This window comes from Balaenoptera borealis (genome assembly GCF_965194805.1).
Source record: "Balaenoptera borealis genome assembly, chromosome: 5".
Taxonomy (NCBI): domain Eukaryota; kingdom Metazoa; phylum Chordata; class Mammalia; order Artiodactyla; family Balaenopteridae; genus Balaenoptera; species Balaenoptera borealis.
This window is the reverse complement of record NC_138862.1, coordinates 32,443,874-32,461,877: the sequence shown is the minus strand read 5'-3', so window position 1 is coordinate 32,461,877 and position 18,004 is coordinate 32,443,874. Positions and strand designations below refer to the sequence as shown.

Below are 18,004 nucleotides of genomic sequence, written 5' to 3'. Positions count from 1 at the left end.
TTTAATTGAGAAGATATAAAGATGTTTGTAATATACACACATTTCCAGGCATAGGTATGTTCCACACTTAAAGTATACATTGTTAGTCTAATAATTTGGAGAGCAAGTTAATCCAAACGCTTATATATTTTTTCCATCTATTTTCCCTTTTCATTGCCAGTAGCCTGTTTTTAATTACTATATATCCATTCTTATGTTTTAACCCATTTTTACTTATCTCCCACTCCCAACTCTGTTTAGAAAGTAAATTGTATGAGAAAGAAAAAAAATTAATTTAAATCATACATTTATCCCATGATTTTCATTTCTGTAGAATGGAATATGCACATATATACATTCATATACATGTTGAGTGTATGTGTATATTTCTGGTAACCAAGAAAATATGAATAGAATAAAAATAATGTGGTCAACAAGAAAGAGAGCTATTTCTGAGGAAGACTATCACAACAAATCAATAATTGCTATTTTGTTGTTTTATTTTTCTTAGTTTAATAAGTACCACATTGGTAGTTTTCCATGTTCTCTTCAGATATTGGATTGGTCATTGTTTCTTACCAGTGTAGAATATATTCAGAGAAAATTTAACTCACATCATAAAGTTTTCTTTTCCTATATATTATTTATCAAGAACGTGTTGCAGGAAAAAAAGTGTCTACTATCTCTCAAACTATTATCATAGAATGCATACTTATTTCAGCCAGCCCTATACTTTATGATATTCAACCAAATTTCCTTTTTCTCCCCTAGTTGCTTCTGAGTATAATAAAATAAGTATGCAAACATATCTATCGTTCCTAATAAATAAATAACATTTAACTTTATATATAGCTTTTGTTTCTCCTTATTTTTTAATCTTCTGTAAAAAAAAATAAGTGAAATTAAGCATCTCAAACTACTGCTTTCAGATTGCATTAAGCGTGTGTTTCAGTTCATTAACTCAACAAGACATAGAAATAATGTTGAAAATTCATCTGCGAACGACCTTATGCCTCAGGGTCTATGAGCGGTAGATGGCCTTACACAATAGAATGAGTAATGGGTTCAGTCTCAGCCCTAATTCTCTCTTTTCATGGATATGTAACTTTAATTGTAATAGTCTCCATCATAGCTAAAAAGAGTTTGGTTTAATATTTTATTGTACTGTAATTTAGTGGCTCTTCTGGTTTTCATTTGGTTCATAATTATAATGAACTAAACAGGCATTGGACTCTGCCTATTAAAATGTTCTTTTCAGGAAAGGGTGCTGCTTATCATATGACTTGAAGTTAATATGAATGAATAATCCAATCACATTGCTTCTCGCTTGGCCGCATTAATGTCTTTTATTTAATATGCTTCCGTTAGCACATTTAAATGTGTTGATTTTACTATATGTGGCTTCTTCTGTTTATAGCCAAAACACATATTGTCTAGGTCTCTCTGAGGTTTCTTGTAGTACAACAGAAAGTTCTGTATTTGAATCTCTGGAATTTCAAGGAACCAAAATAACAAATGTCAAGTGTAAGGCCAATAGATCTCCACTGCCATTATGGATTAAATATTTTGTGCTGTTGTAATATGTCTCTGTAAGAAAAAGCCAGAGAATTGGAGAGCACCGCAGTGCACCATGTCTGATTAGCAGATTCATTTATCACCTGTGAATATTGTCCCTCTAAAATCAAATAACTGAAAACAACTACCTATATACCATCACCAAAAAACATAAAAGTCTCTGGAGGGGTCACTTTAAATATCCATAGCCAGCAAATAAATATCTTGTGAGAGAAAAGGGGTGTGAGTAATTTTTGGCAGGTCTAAATATGTGAGCTAGCTTAATTCCAGGCCACCTTAAGAGAAAATACCTGAGAATGTATTAAGATACTAGAAATCTGTCTTCAAAGAATAGCACAAACATATTTGATTAAAATAAGGGATGTATTTTGCACTATTCATTCTTAGAACATGAATTTCTTAAGGGCTCTGGCTATTCCTTTTGAGAAAGCAACAGACATTGGATATATTATGTAAAAATTTAATTAACATTTTTGTTTAACCATAACACTTTAGTGAAGGTAGATGCAACGGTCAAAATGCTTTTCTTTAATAAATAGGTATCAGAATAAAAGTACCATGGTTTAAAAAAAAGAGCCTGAAAATGCTTTTAGGGTATTTTTTCCAGTGGATAGCTCAAGCAGAATAAGAAGAATCCTATTGTTTGCTAGAATAGTTTATTTAAGCTTTTTTTTTTTAAATTAGGGATGTTTCTAGTTTTAGTGTTTTATTTTGATTATTACTGTTAAATTAAATTAAACTTTATTGGTGAGTTTGGCTCTGATTTTTTTCCTCAGGCCGCCGACATTTTCATGCATCCCAGTGTCCTAGACCCACAAGTCCTGTTTCCACAGACAGCAACATGAGTGCTGCGGTAGTGCAGAAGGCCAGGCCAGCCAAGAAACAAAAACACCAGCCAGGACATCTGCGCAGAGAAGCCTACACAGATGGTAAGTCCATTGAAACGGATGGAAACATCTATGAATCTCTCCTCTTTACCCTGGCACTCTAGGACTTGAAAATGCATCCACTGACATTAGAAATTACATTAAAAATTCATTAAACAGTAAGCCTCATATTACTTATAGGAATGATCGACTTCCATATCTTGTCAGGCATCTCAAGTCCCTGAAGTTTTCTAGTAAGTAGGTTATTTAAGAAACTAAAACAATGTATAATACTTTTAATATTCTTAAAAGGTTATTATATAGTCTTAAACAAATAGACATTATTGTAGCTGAAGTAATGGCATAGGGTTAACCTTCATCAGATTCACTGATAACTCTTCCGAAATGTCCTCACTTTTTTTCCCGGGGAATTTTGCATTCAAATAGAAGACAATAAGCTCATTTGAACATAAATTCTAACTATAATGGTGTTAAGAACAGTTAGTTTGTGCCCCAAAAGGCAAATCGAATCATCTTCCTTCATGCCTTCACATACAGTATCCACTCTCGCTGAAGAAGTAAGGCTTGTATTCTCCAGGGAGCACAGGAGAATACCGCAAACATTGTGATGTTGTCTAGAGAAAGCCTTTAATGAAAGTGCCTCAGGTGGCCCGACATTTATTAAACTGCCACCTTCTCGTTTTATAAAACAACCCCAAGGGCTTGCTTGGAAATTCATGTAAGATAAATTCTCTCAGACTCACCCATCTTGTCAAGTTTGCTGAATCTGCTAAAGGGTTGGGGGGAGAAGATTGTCACAGGCGCTGTTACCCACCCCCTGGTCCTCTCAACCACAACCTGATAGAACCTTCATTACCAGTCAGCAATGTTTCACAAAGGGCATCATTTTCCATTACCATATGAAAGACTAATGTTATAGATCCTTATCCAAGGTTACAAGGAAGGTTTTCTGAGGCACTTCTCTGATTCCTGCCACTTGATAGAAAAAATTTAATACAAAGCTCACAGCATGATGAGCACAAGTAATTTTGCAGTGAGTGGCTGTCCATGCTATTATCTGTACTTTATTCGGAGTATTTTCTCTCACTAGCATCTATCTGATATTAGACTACATTAAATACTGGCATGACACAGCGCACCTGGGCCTCCTGGATCCTGCCCAGGACTCTTCTGTCAGCGAAACTGAGCTGTCAGAATAGTATCTGGTTTTGAAGGGTTATTATAGTGGCTTTGTGCATGTTTCCCTCTGTGAAGGGACAAACACTAGGTGTAAATCCCCAAACTCTATTGGCAGTTTTACATTTATGGGATCCCTATAATGGCATTTTACAAGTTTTATAGCTCTTCTATCAGTTTTATTTATTTATTTATTTATTTATTTTTATTTATGGCTGTGTTGGGTCTTCGTTTCTTGGCGAGCGCTTTCTCTAGTTGCGGCAAGTGGGGGCCACTCTTCATCGCGGTGCGCAGGCCTCTCACTATCGCGACCTCTCTTGTTGCGGAGCACAGGCTCCAGATGCGCGGGCTCAGTAATTGTGGCTCACGGGCCTAGTTGCTCCGCGGCATGGGGGATCTTCCCAGACCAGGGCTCGAACCCATGTCCCCTGCATTGGCAGGCAGATTCTCAACCACTGCGCCACCAGGGAAGCCCCTTCTATCAGTTCTTATTATCTAGAAGAGAGTGCTCCTAACAGAAAACTGGTCAAACATCAAACCTTGATGTAAATACATCTAGGTTGAATACATCAGGGAAAAATTCTGGCCTAAAGGTTTGTGTAGCTCTTTCTACCTCTTATTTATACTTGTTTCGAGGGGCTTCTGGCATTGAGTGATGCTTTTAAAAATGCTTTAAAACTAACACGGTATTGTGAAGCAATTATACTCCAATAAAAAAAAATGCTTTAAATAATGTAAACATGCCAGTTAAAGGGCATAGTGTTGCAGTTACAAATTACACTGTGCTTGAAAATTGTGATCTATATTTATTGCCCCACGTTCTGTAGTACTTATTTCAGTGTGTTTAATAATTAAATATAACTTCTAACTAATCCCTGAATAACAGCTATTAAATTGAATGATGAAGCAACCAAGTTTTTTTTTAAGTTAATTTCAGAAATACCAAAGAAATATGTTAAAATATTTGAAAGCGAAAAAGTTAATAAGAAATAGTATTTAAATTTCTAAATGTTCATTTCACAAGTGATTATGCAGAGTAGTCATAATATATACCACAATGTAGAAGCCAGTAATTATTTTCTCTAAGTCACAAAAATAGACAAAATTGAGATACAACTAAAGCTGTTTTTTAAATACTAGCTTTACCTTCCTTTTAGCATTTTGATAACCAACTGTCTTTTAGTTATGTTTACTGTACTAACAAGTCTTGAATTTAATTCTGGATGCTTTCTGATTCGGTAACGAAAAAAATAACAAAGCTCTGTGTTATTTTATACATTTCCATAATGCATATTGATGAACAAAAATCATTTAAGTGCAGATACTTCTTAATGCACCAAATAAAAGAAATGCACATACTCTTGATAGTAGTGATTATAGCATGGAAACAAACATCATTTTATCAGAAATCATTTTCTCATTTTTTGAAAAAAATATTTACAGTCCATTCATGAAGAAACTCAATTGCAGATACAATTTGTACAGTTATTAAAAGAAAGAGAGAGAGGAAAGGGAAAGAAAGAATGTAAAGAGCTGCCAATTGTGAAAATGAGAATTAAATATATTAGTAAGGCCTGGAGGGTTTTTTCATTTTTGCTTTTTATGATTAAAATACATCAACTATGATGGATGAGTTTGATTATTGTCAATAGACTTCTTATGTGAGCTATTTTCAGTATATGGTATGTCAGTCTTGAGTATGCAGCATCTTTGCAAATTTTGTTCAAATTATCAGTTTCCTTTGCAAAATTTTTGTAAACTCTATAAGGAGAGATAAAGAGTGGCTGTGTCTGAACTGATAAAGAGTAATTTGTGATGATCGTTGCCAGTCAGCTCTGATTAGTTTTCTAGGGCTGTCCTAACAAAGTACCAGAAACTAGGCGACTTAAACAACAGAAATTTATTTCCTCACAGTTCTGGAGGCTAAAAGTGCAAGATCACGGTGTAGGCAGGGTTGGTTTCTTCTGAAGCCTCTCTTCTTGGCTTGTAGATGACCGCCTTCTCCCTGTGTCTTCACTTGGTCTTCCCTCAGTGAATGTATGTGCCCTCTTCTTATAAGGGCACCAGTCAGGTTAGATTAGGGCCTACCCTAAGGACCTCATTTTAATTTAATTACCTCTTTAAAGACCCTGTCATCAAATACAAGTCACATTCTGAGGCACTGGGGATGAGGACTTCAACATATGAATTTCGGAGGGGACACAATTCAGCCCATAACAGCCCACAAGCCCCTAATCCATGGCACTGTGGCCATACCTTGTTTGCAGGTAAATACTGGGTCTCATAAACACCCAGGGAGTCCTCATTGCAAAGCAGAAGACTGCATGCTATTGACACACTGACAGGCAGGATCCAACTCTTTATTTATTTCATATTTGCCGCTCCCAAGTTTAACCCAGATGAAGGGTAGGATTAAAATATATGAATATTTATCAGTCAGACTTTTATCGACTTAAAGCCAAGCATAAGTGCATTTCTAGGACCTTCTAATTGATTCTTTCCACCACTTTTCAACCCCTTCTGAAGCATTTACATACTTGATTTAAAAACCAAATCTACATTATTTCTCCAGCTCTACTTTTCATAAATTATAAATTCACCACCCTCTTTGGAATGATGCTGTTTTGACTTCATATATCATTAATTACAAGGTCTGGGAATTTAAGTAGTTAAGTAAATAGAGTGCTGGATCTCCATAGTGAGTTAATGCCGGCAGAATTGTCTCCATGTGTATGTTCTTATGTATTACTTTACATGCATTATATTGGTATTTAGACAGTCTTGTATAAAGAATGGTGTTTATATGATTGTATAAAGAAAGAGTCTATACATATATATGAGTTCCATAATCCCATTTGTTAAACCCAATTTTAGCTATTAGGGGTATGAATTGGATGAAAGTACTATTTATCACTTAATGAAATATAGAATTGTTTATACTATGATAATCCCTGATTTGACTCAGGGATTTTACAATACCTAAAAAAGAACTTATTTGGTAATCTATTTATATTAAGAAATTACGCCCACCAGCATTCCCCTCTGTCACTTATCTACAGTGGCAATTATATGCAGGAAGTTAGAACTCTTAAAATTATCATTGGATTCTCTTCTCTTTTTCTACCTGTATTATAGATACAGGTATATCTATATACCTATATAGAGCATCCAGTAATAGATTTTGTCTTGAGAGTTATAGATTCCCAAGGCTTTGTAGGATCTTATGATAGTGGTAATCATCAGCTTTGCGATACAATAAGACCAAACATTTTATGATTTGATGATAGTGGCAGTCATCAGCTTCCTGATAAGCTGTGTTTGCAATCAGTTTGAGTTTGTAACGAGCAGATAGTGCAGAAATGAGCCTGCAGTCACTCATTCGCTCTGCTTCCAGATATGTTCTGAATTAGGCTTTTCTCCTCCTCCCATTGTCAGTCCCAGGCTCAGTCTGAACTTAGAACAGCTCAGCCTTGGGTCTCTTGGCTTTGAGCCACTCACTACAATCTGTCTTCTAACTCTTTGGTTATTTTTAATAAACAAGCAGCAGATGAGGGAGAATATCATGATAGTACTTTTTTAAAAGTGTTGTTTTAAAAAAATTCGTTAAAGTAGTAAAGGAGGAAAATCAACACTAGTGACGATGGCAATTTATGTTGTAGGACAAAAAAATCTTTTGATTTTCCCAGATTCTTGGGAAAATTAATGCTATGGGCTGTACTTTGGCCACCCTTTTAGATAAAAAGGATTGAGGCTGTTTACATGAAAAGGAGAACGTGGTGAGCTGTGAGAACTAACAACAACAAAATGCAAGTTACAGTCTGACCACTTTTAATAATGGAGTCCTAAGTAAAACAGCTGGTAGTAAGATGGTACCTCAAGCTTTCTACTTTCAAAAACCAATACAACAAATTCTAATGCCTTAGTTATATAGCACATAAGGTCAAAAGAAAATCAGTTTTTAAAAAATTCATATCTACTTAAGGAACAAAAGGATTAATTATTTTTTTAAAAAAATACAAGAATGAGAAATACTAGATTAAAACTGATGCTTCCTAGAACCCTTAATTTGCTATTATATTAAGAATTTTCAAGGCACAATTTTAATATTCAAGAGTTTATTATGCTGGTATATGTAAATGATAGTCAGTAGACCATTGCTAATAATAGTAAAATATCTGGAAATAACCTAAATATTCCTCTGTAGGGATTGATATGAATAATGATATATTCATAAAACAGAACATTATACAAACTTTTCATAAAAAGAGGTAACTATATGTACACATATGAAAATGTATACAACTACACAGGTGAAAAAAAGTGCAATCCCTTTTATGTTACTAAGAAAGAAAGACTGTCACATTCTGATGGGCAGACAGCCACTCTACACAATCCCAGATGCGGCCATTTTACATAGTTCCTAATGTGAATGGTGTTCCCTGGAGTTCTGCAACTTGGCAGCCCTGCTTTAGATGCATAAATAATTTCTGGAATGATCTATAGAAACCTATTCAAACTGATTACCTCTGCACCAATACTGAGGATTTGAAATGAAGGTGGGGAGGTATAAAGGATTGTATTTCCTAGTCTTTATGTACTTTTGAATTTTTACCATGTGAGTGTATATTTTTTGTGGAAAATCTTAATGTTAAGTTTGTAATAACTAAGCATTTAATACATGTTCTGTACATGTTTTAGTTGACTTATTCTATCACATAGACATTTCTCTACAAATATGGAAACATTACCATTTCTAAAGTCATGACTAAAAAAACTACACTGATAATTCCCAAATCTCTATATCTCTGGTTTTGACCTCCCTTGAAATTCAGATTTTATGTACAACAACCTGCTGGACATCTCTATCTGGATACTTCAAAAGCTCCTCCTATCTACTTTTCTAGAATGGAACTCACGTTCTTCCTTTGCAAACCATCTCTTCCTCATCCCTATATTCCTCATCTTCAGAGATGTTTCTCTCATTCATCTGGTCAACTATGGCAAAAATCCTAAAAGTTATCTAATGGATAGTCTTCCCCTACTGTATTCCATTGATCATTAAATAATACTGATTTTTCTTCCTTTTACTTTCTGAAACATATCTACTCTCCATCTGAACAGTCACCAATACAATTCTATCTCTTATCATTACTTACTGAGTTATTAAACTGACTTCTTGGCCTCCTGGATTCAAGACTTTCCTTTTAATCCATCCTCCAGACTACAGCCAGAACAGCCTACAACTAGAATCTATTCATATTCTTCTACTAACTTTCCAGCTATTACTAGGTTATTTATTTCTTTTCCCTGGAGTATATACATAGGAGTCATTTTAAAAAAATAACACCACTTAAAAGAAATGAATTTTCTAGATATCAAATTTTATGCCTACTTTTATCTTTAAGTATGTCTATAATAGAAATTGAATTATATATAATATCCAATTATACATAATATATTAATATATAATTATAGATATAGATTAAATTAATTTATATTTATACTAGTGATCATCTAGTTTAAAATCTGTGGCTGCATATACAAAGTGGAGAGATCCCATCAATGAATGGTAGATTGTGAACATGTGATAGAATGAAATAGTAGTATAAACAACACTGAACCAAAAGTTAAGAATTTGAGGGTATTAGTCCTGGTTCTGATCATATTTACTTTTAAGATTGGAAAATAACTTAAGATCTATGTGTTTGAGTTTCCCTATCTACAAAATGAGAAAGGATGCAGGGTGGATTAGGGATGGCAAATAGGTCTCAACTCAAGTGCCAGCCTCAGTCAATTTGAAGTGATTGCCTCAAGCGCAAGGGTATCCATCTGGGATCAGCAACATTACGCTGAAATCAATTAGGAAAATCTGCCGTGGTCGCAGTAGAGAAAGTTATGGCATATATACCCATGTTAGCCAACCCAAGACCAGATAATCATAGTCCCAGCTCTATGATTCAATATTCCTGTGCTAGATAAAAATGAGAGTACATTAAAATTGTTGGTCAATCTTATTCCTTGGTTGCCTTCAGTTGTTCCAGTTCATTAAGTTGTTCCAGTTCATATTATCTCACAGTTGAATGTGACTCTAATGGCAATGCTAATGTTGACAATTTTATAAATGGCAAACTTTTACAATATTTTAAATATTTCTTTTTAGATCTTCCACCTCCTCCTGTGCCACCTCCTGCTATAAAGTCACCCACTGCCCAATCCAAGGCACAGCTGGAGGTACGACCTGTAATGGTGCCAAAACTCCCTTCCATAGAAGCAAGAACAGACAGATCATCAGAGAGAAAAGGAGGCAGTTACAAGGGGAGAGAAGTATTGGATGGAAGACAAGTTGCTGAAATGCGACCAAATCCAGGTGACCCCAGAGAAGCACAGGAACAGCAAAATGATGGGAAAGGACGAGGAAACAAGGCAGCAAAACGAGACCTTCCACCAGCAAAGACTCATCTCATCCAAGGTACTGATTTAGTCAAGCAGCCAATAAATATAGATTGAACATGTTTGCATGGTACTCTGCTCGGTTCTTTAGGATCCTGTGCAAAGGGTGAGATTTAGAAATTTGCTCTGTGTTGGAGGAGACAGGCATGCTCCCAGATAATTTGAATACAGTTAATTCTAATACATGACATATGCAAGTCTTCCTTGGAGAGGTGCCAATTGAGTTGAATTTTAAAGGAAAGCATGATTTCCACAAGTTAGACAGGGAGAAGGGGATATCTGGCAAAGGAAATAAGTGGTGAAAAAATATGAAAGTGGGAAAATGAATGTTTGGTGAATACTTATTTACAGTTTGGCTGGAGAATTAGATACTTGGGGCCAGGGACAAATGGTAAAAGATAAAACTAGAAAGGTGGTTTAGCCTGACTGGGAAGGCAGGGAATACTATTCTGAAGAGTCTGGGATTTATGATAGGCAGTGATGAGCCAGCCAAAAATCTGATCGAGAAATTACATAATCAGATTTGTGTTTTAAAAAAATAACTGACAGCACTCTACAGTGAAGGAAGAGTCAGGAACTGGGTAGCTGAAAGTATCAGAACGTTGCAAAATAATCTAGGTATAAAATATGAAAGCACCGAATTAAAACAGTTATGCAAATTAAAAGGAGAAACAAGCTACATAGGCATTTCAGAGATAGACCTTATAGGACTTGGTGACTAATTGAATGTAAAAAAGTAAAATGAACTAATGGAGTAAAAGAAAAGTTACTCAAATGTTAACTAGATGGCTCTCTATGACTAGTGGAACATAATTGTATTAACCAATGTAAAGAAGAATGGGGAAAAGGATAAAAGTCTTGTGGAAAATAACTTCAGTTATGAATGGATTAAGGTACTGACAAGAACACAGATATGAAGAAAATCAATAAGAACTTAGAGAACTAAGTTTAAAGATCAGGAGAAAGGTTGTAGGTAGAGTGGATTTTCGAACCAGCAACACAGAGGTGAAAATTGTCTGAATTACAAAAGCTAAATTATCCGCAGTGATACAGTAGGTAATGTTTAACAATCAGTTCTCTGGAAAGAAAACAAAACAAACCTCCAGTTTGTAGCCATTTGCTTACTTTTGTTGTGTACTTACTCCCAAAATGGCTAGTTTCAAGCTACTAATATGAAATCAGTGTATGTCGAGTTGGGAGGAGACGTGTACAGTAAGCTCCTATGAGAACATGTGAGATCTCTCCAACACACCACAGTCAGAGATGATTGTATTTAAAGGTTACCCATGGGGAGAGGGAAAGGGGGAGGGGCGGGATAGGGATGGGGAATTAAGAGGTACAGTCTACTATGTATAAAATAAATAAGCTACAAGAATATATTGTACAGCACAGAGAATATAGCCATTACTTTAAATAGAGCCTAATCTATAAAAATATTGAATCACTCCGTTGTACACCTGAAACTAATATAATGTTATAAATCAACTACACTTCAATAAAAATACATACATACATACATGTTTGGCAGAGGGACATTCTATATAGAAACTGAGGTGAATCCACCCAGTGATATAAAATAATCAAGCTATCCAAGCTAGAAAGAATAGTATCCTAGGAAGAATGGAGATAGAAATTTTAAGATAGGAAGGAATATAAAACGCCACAGAAGTGAAAGGTGGGTGTGAATGGGGGTGAGGGGTGAGAGAATGGGTGGAGGACACATAGATTTTACAAAATGTTTTTTGTGGGTGGTATTTAAAAGAACTGTTTTTAGTGGAGTAGTCAGAATAGAATCCTGCCTGTAGGGGGCTGGAAAGTGAATGGAAGTTGTGGAAGGGGGGTGAAGAGTATGGGCTTTTTGTAGAAGGTTGGGAAGGAGAAGAGAGGTCGAGGTAGGGTTTGACAGGAAGGCAGAATCTGTGAAAATGTTTTAGGATAGGGTATTTGAACATTATTATAGAATAAGGAGAAGAAACTATTTAGGCAGAAGAGATTCAAGAAAAGGAAGGTGACTGATGAAGGAATCAGGAAAGAATGATGGGGAAACGAATCTTAGAAGGCTGTAAGTGCACTTTAACTACAACTGTATTTTCAAAGCTGTATTTTGGTAAGATTAGACATCAATCTGTTGTTCTATTTACTACGGGCATCTGGTCATTAGCAACTTCCTTTCAATATGGAAGACAGTTTCACTTTGTTCTGTGACAGAAGCCTGAATCCCTCATCCAGGCATGGACTCAGCAGTGAAGTGACGGTAACGCTGTGCATTCCTATGTGACCGCAGAGTACGTGGTGACATCACCACAATCTGAAGTTTGAAAAACTTTGCTTACTTTTATCAGTTAAGCCAAAGGTGATCTGAACTTTTAACTTTGTGTGATTATACTCCAAGTAGTGATTCATAAATTATGAAATTTATGTCTGGCCTGAAAGTGCAGACCAATTTGCTGCTCACAGGCAACCTTCCTCCAAAGTAAGCTCAATTCTTCAGGAGAAAATTTTACAACTCAGAAAGATCTTGGTGTATGCAGAATTAGAACAAAGAGATGAAATTATGTGTCTTTTAATTATCATTTCTGTGCATTGCTATAATTTTAACCTTCATAATTCAATTTACACTATTTATAATAAAAGAGGCTCCCTGATTTACATGTGTAACAAATGGTTATTTTTAATTAAGGAGAGTGGTCTTCTAGATTTCAAGGTCTGATCTTTTTGCAGACATTTACCTCAGTTAGTTCAATTTATTTCTACATATATCAAACATCTACTGTGTTATTAAGCATTGTACTAGTTCTGAGATTTATGTGGAAACATGAACCTTGACCTCAAGGAGCTTATAGTCAGAGAGGGAGACAGGTAATCTGTAGATTCACAGGTACACTCATATTCTTTTTTTAACATCTTTATTGGAGTATAATTGCTTTTCAATGTTGTGTTAGTTTCTGCTGTATAACAAAGTGAATCAGCTATACGTATACATATATCCCCATATCTCCTCCCTCTTGCATCTCCCACCCTCCCTTTCCCACCCTTCTAGGTGGACATAAAGCACCGAGCTGATCTCCCTGTGTTATGTGGCTGCTTCCCACTAGCTATCTATTTTACATTTGGTAGTGTACATATGTCCATGCCACTCTCTCACTTCATCCCAGCTTACCCTTCCCCCTCCCTGTGTCCTCAAGTCCATTCTCTGCATCTGTGTCTTTATTCCTGTCCTGCCCCAGGTTCTTCAAAACCATTTTGTTTTTTTTTAGATTCTATATATATGTGTTAGCATACAGTGTTTGTTTTTCTCTTTCTGACTTACTTCACTCTGTATGACAGTATCTAGGTCCATCCACCTCACTACAAATAACTCAGTTTCATTTCTTTTTATGGCTGAGTAATATTCCATTGTATATATGTGCCAGATCTTCTTTATCCAGTCATCTGTCGATGGACACTTAGGTGCTTCCATGTCCTGGCTATTGTAAATAGAGCTGCAATGAACATTGTGGTACATGACTCTTTTTGAATAATGGGTTTCTCAGGGTATATGCCCAGTTAATGTTTATGGTGCTATGATACTTGAGAGTCCAGAGAGAGAAAATTAGCCCAGTCTTGTGGGAGATGGAATATAAAGAAAGACTTCTTGATCTTTCCTGGTGGAAATGACCCATAAGCTGAGTGTTCAGGATGGGTGGAATTTAGCTTAAGTAAGAAGAGTGGATAGATTGTTCTGGCAGAGAAAGTCAGCATGAAAAGTTGAGGTACATTGAGGAGGCTATAAGAAATTCACTATTACTAGACATTAAACGTGGTAAAGTGGTAAAAATGAAGCTCTTGCGGTAAACGTAAGCTTAAATCAGAGAGAGCCTGTAGTTACTATAAAAGGAAGGTGGCTGAGTTAAGCCAGTTTAGAGGGAAGTAACTCAAGAAGCAGAGACCTGTTAGAAGGTATCTTCAACCCCCAGAAGAGATGTAGAGAATATAAACCAAGCTGTGGGAGCAGGGATGCGTGAGTGGGAAAATTCAAGAAACTTTTTAGAGTTAAAATCATCCTTACATGTTATATAGTTGAATGTGTGGAAAAGATACATTTTAAGGGTTCTGGGGAGGTTTGTTGGAAGGGAGGGAAGATCCTGAAATAATTCCAGTTTTCTGTCTTAGGTATCTTAATGATGAGTGATGTCATCATTAGCTATATTAGGGAATACAGAGCGGGAAGAAATCTCAGAGAAGTGGACATGGTGAAGTCAGTGTTCAACATGTGGAGTTTGAGGGACCCTCAAGAAGGAAGTGTTCAACCAGGCAGAGCTCAGGAAATGTAAATTAATAACTCATCATGATGAAATAGTTAAGCCACTCGTTCATTCAATCAGCATACTTATTGAAGACCTATTATATGTCAAGCTGAGAGTGTATCAGTACACACAGCAGAGAAAAATATCTGCCCTCATGGCAGCTATATTATAGAAAAGTTTACAATATGAGAGAATGGATGAAATCACCCAGGGTGAGTGGAGTAAAAGGTTTTTCTGTACACACACACGCGTGTGCACATGCACACACTGGGCCAAAAGTAGAAACCTGCAGGAAGGGCATCAACATAAGGGCATCTGCATAAGAAGAACCCACAGAAGACTGGCCAGGAAGGAAGGAGGGATAGGAGCTAAGAGAGTAGTCATGTTTAAATTGATAGTGGTTTTCAGATGAAGGGCAGTGGGAAGTCCAGAGATGTAAGGGCTGAAACATGATTAGCATTATCAAAGTCAACAGTGAATTTTCTCAGTTTCCTTGTAGTAATGTGGGCATAAGTAGATTTCGGTGGGACACAAAGTGAATGGGAGTTGTGACGACCAATATTGAGTCCAGATTGCTTTTCAAGAAGCTTTGCTAAGCAATCAGTAGAGAAAGTATTGATTTATGTAGAGCACAGACTTAGGGGAAAGTTTTTAGCAAACGAGATATTTTGTCATAAAGTAGTTTGTCAAAAACTAAATTCAGTAGAAAAAGGTGGATGAAACAGGGACTGAAGATGAAGGTCGCAGAGGACCAAGTGCCGTGAAGCTAGGGTGCAGGTGTAGTGGTCCACATGGACTGTGAAACGCAGAGAGTCAGAAGTCTGCGTCAGGAATTAAATTTGTGATGAATAGAACAGGAGAAAGGTATCATCAAGGTGGACTACACAGGCTACATAACTCGACTGCTTGGCCCTCACAAGAGGAGGATATTTTTGTGGAGGAGCCGTGATTTAGAGCTGGTGTTAGTGAGCTAAAGGCAAACCTTCCTCCTTCCACTGCAGGGAACTTCAGTGGAAACCTCAGGGGAAATCAGATTTCATTCGGGCAATGTGGGCCGTAGAGGAAGCTTTTAGAGGAGGAAAACAAAAGGGCATGAGGAAGAGGTTTTGTTTTGCTTTGTTTTTATGTGTTTGGTGTCCAAAGGGTAGAATGGATAGGCTTTGGAGAGAAGCGAGCAGTCGGAAGATGCATCAATAGATGCAGCACCAAATTTAAAGCAGTATGGAGACAGAAATTCAGGAGACAGCACTTAACTGGAGTGGCTTGTTTATATTTATTTATTTATTTATTTATTTATTGGCTGCGTTGGGTCTTCGTTGCTGCATGCAGGCTTTCCCTCTAGTTGCAGCGAGCAGGGGCTAGTCTTCGTTGCGGTGCACGAGCTTCTCATTGCAGTGGCTTCTCTTGTTGCGGAGCACAGACTGTAGGCGTGTGGGCTTCAGTAGTTGTGGCACTCGGGCTCAGTAGTTGTGGTTCGCGGGCTCTAGAGCACAGGCTCAGTAGTTGTGGTGCACAGGCTTAGTTGCTCTGCCGCATGTGGGATCTTCCCGAACGAGGGATTGAACCCGTGTCCCCTGCATTGGCAGGCGGATTCTTAACCACTGCACTACCAGGGAAGTCCCCTGGAGTGGCTTGTTTTTTTGTTTTGTTTTGTTCTTATTAATTAATTTATTTATTTTTGGCTGTGTTGGGTCTTCGTTTCTGTGTGAGGGCTTTCTCTAGTTGTGGCAAGCGGGGTCACTCTTCATCGCGGTGCACAGGCCTCTCACTATTGCGGCCTCTCTTGTTGCGGAGCACAGGCTCCAGAAGCGCTGGCTCAGTAGTTGTGGCTCACGGGCCTAGTTGCTCTGCGGCATGTGGGATCCTCCCAGACCAGGGCTCGAACCCATGTCCCCTGCATTAGCAGGCAGACTCTCAACCACTGTGCCACCAGGGAAGCCCCAGGCTTGTTTTCTGAAGCTAGCAATGATGTCAGGCTTTTGAGAGTCAGGGTTTCACAACTTTAAATATGATGTTGAAATGGTGGTTGGCATCTAGGAAGTGAATCCGGGCTTGGCTCTGTTTTGGTGATTCGAGAAGACTGGGCTTTTTTTCTATCAATGCCTTATAATTCCTTCATAATTTACATAGGGACATATTACAATGTCTCACTTGTTTTCACATCAACACTAGCAGCTCCTCTGAGTGTAGATACTATTATCACTTTTTTAGAAAAGTTGAGACTAAAGCCTAAAATAATGGGAGATCACATAGTGAAGGATAGAACTGGAAGCCATGTCTGACTCCAGGTTTGGTTTCCCTCTTTTAAGGATGTTGATCTCAAGTGAATTTGAGGTGGACAAGAGCTTATGAGTAGAATCAACCAAAATGCCAACCACTACTAGGAAAACAGCAAGTTTGTTATTTTCATTTTCAAAAGACATTGCTGCCTTGTTCATTACTGTTATAAAATGTCCTCATTTATTCCTCAGAAACATTGATGTTTCCCCATTCAGAATTATAGATACAAGTGATACATTATACAATGAAATGTACAGTGGTGTTCATATGCACTTATTATATTTCATTACACAGAGGATATTCTACCTTACTGTAGACCTACTTTTCCGACATCAAATAATCCCAGAGATCCTAGTTCTTCAAGCTCAATGTCATCAAGAGGATCAGGAAGCAGACAAAGAGAACAAGCAAATGTAGGTCGAAGAAATGTTGCAGAAATGCAAGTTCTTGGAGGATATGAAAGAGAAGATAATAATGAAGAATTAGAGGTATCTGTAATTTTTTTCAAGTTTCCCAACATTAGACTAGTTTTTATATCAGTCTCAAAGTTAAAAACATCCATCAGTCTACAGAAATGTTACTATTTCATCACAAACCCTGTCAGTGATGCCAGTAACTGAAATTCTGAGAATTTAATGATTTTTTTGAAATGTGTTCCAAAGTTTTAAATGGTAATAACAGCTTCTTTTTAGGTCTTAGGGTTCATATTTATCTGTAGCTATTCACATAGGAAATATATATGGCAAAAATGTTGTTAGGATATAAGAACTGTTGATCTAGATAGTTATGATTCATAATATTACAGTAGATAATAAAAACCCAGTAAGGTGACAGAGTTATCAGGTGTGAGTGAGGGTGTTTTGCCTGTGTTATCTGCCACCCTAGTGATCACTGGGGTTAACCAGGATGATCTGGCCAACTATCTTTCATCTTCAGTCTTTTGAAAATGGGAACCTGATACTTGACACTGACCTTCCCAATCTTCTTGAGTCAAAGATACACTCCTTTGTTGGAATCTATGGGTAGTGTTTTAAGATAGAGTTGGCAGTAAATCACATCATATTATAAAATCATCTCCTGTTTTTAAGATTGTGTTTTCATCATTTAATAAAAAAACAAGTTGGGAACAAATTTATCTTCTTACAAATATATTTAATCTCAAGCAGATTGTTTAAGTTGAGTGTTAAACTAAAACTTTTTATAATAGAAGATGAAAAATTATAATTAATTATGTCAAATTGAATTTTCTATAATGCCCAATGTATCAATATTTTGATTTTGAGGTTTGGAATAAGAAGGCTTTCCTTTTGCAAATGCTGTTAGAAAAGTTATTTTTTAGGTTTTTGGTTGTTTTTCTTTAGAAGAGCCCTT

General features: G+C 36.7%; 1 protein-coding gene across 1 annotated transcript in view; it reads left to right on the top strand.

Moving 5' to 3' along the window:
- ROBO1 (roundabout guidance receptor 1) overlaps positions 1-18,004 on the top strand; it is a 928,971-nt gene that overhangs the window by 908,915 nt on the left and 2,052 nt on the right. The window contains exons 27-29 of the mRNA XM_082392465.1: positions 2,331-2,483; positions 9,778-10,086; positions 16,928-17,121. Of these exons, the coding sequence (XP_082248591.1) occupies positions 2,331-2,483; positions 9,778-10,086; positions 16,928-17,121 (656 nt within the window). The remainder of the gene's footprint in view (positions 1-2,330; positions 2,484-9,777; positions 10,087-16,927; positions 17,122-18,004) is intronic.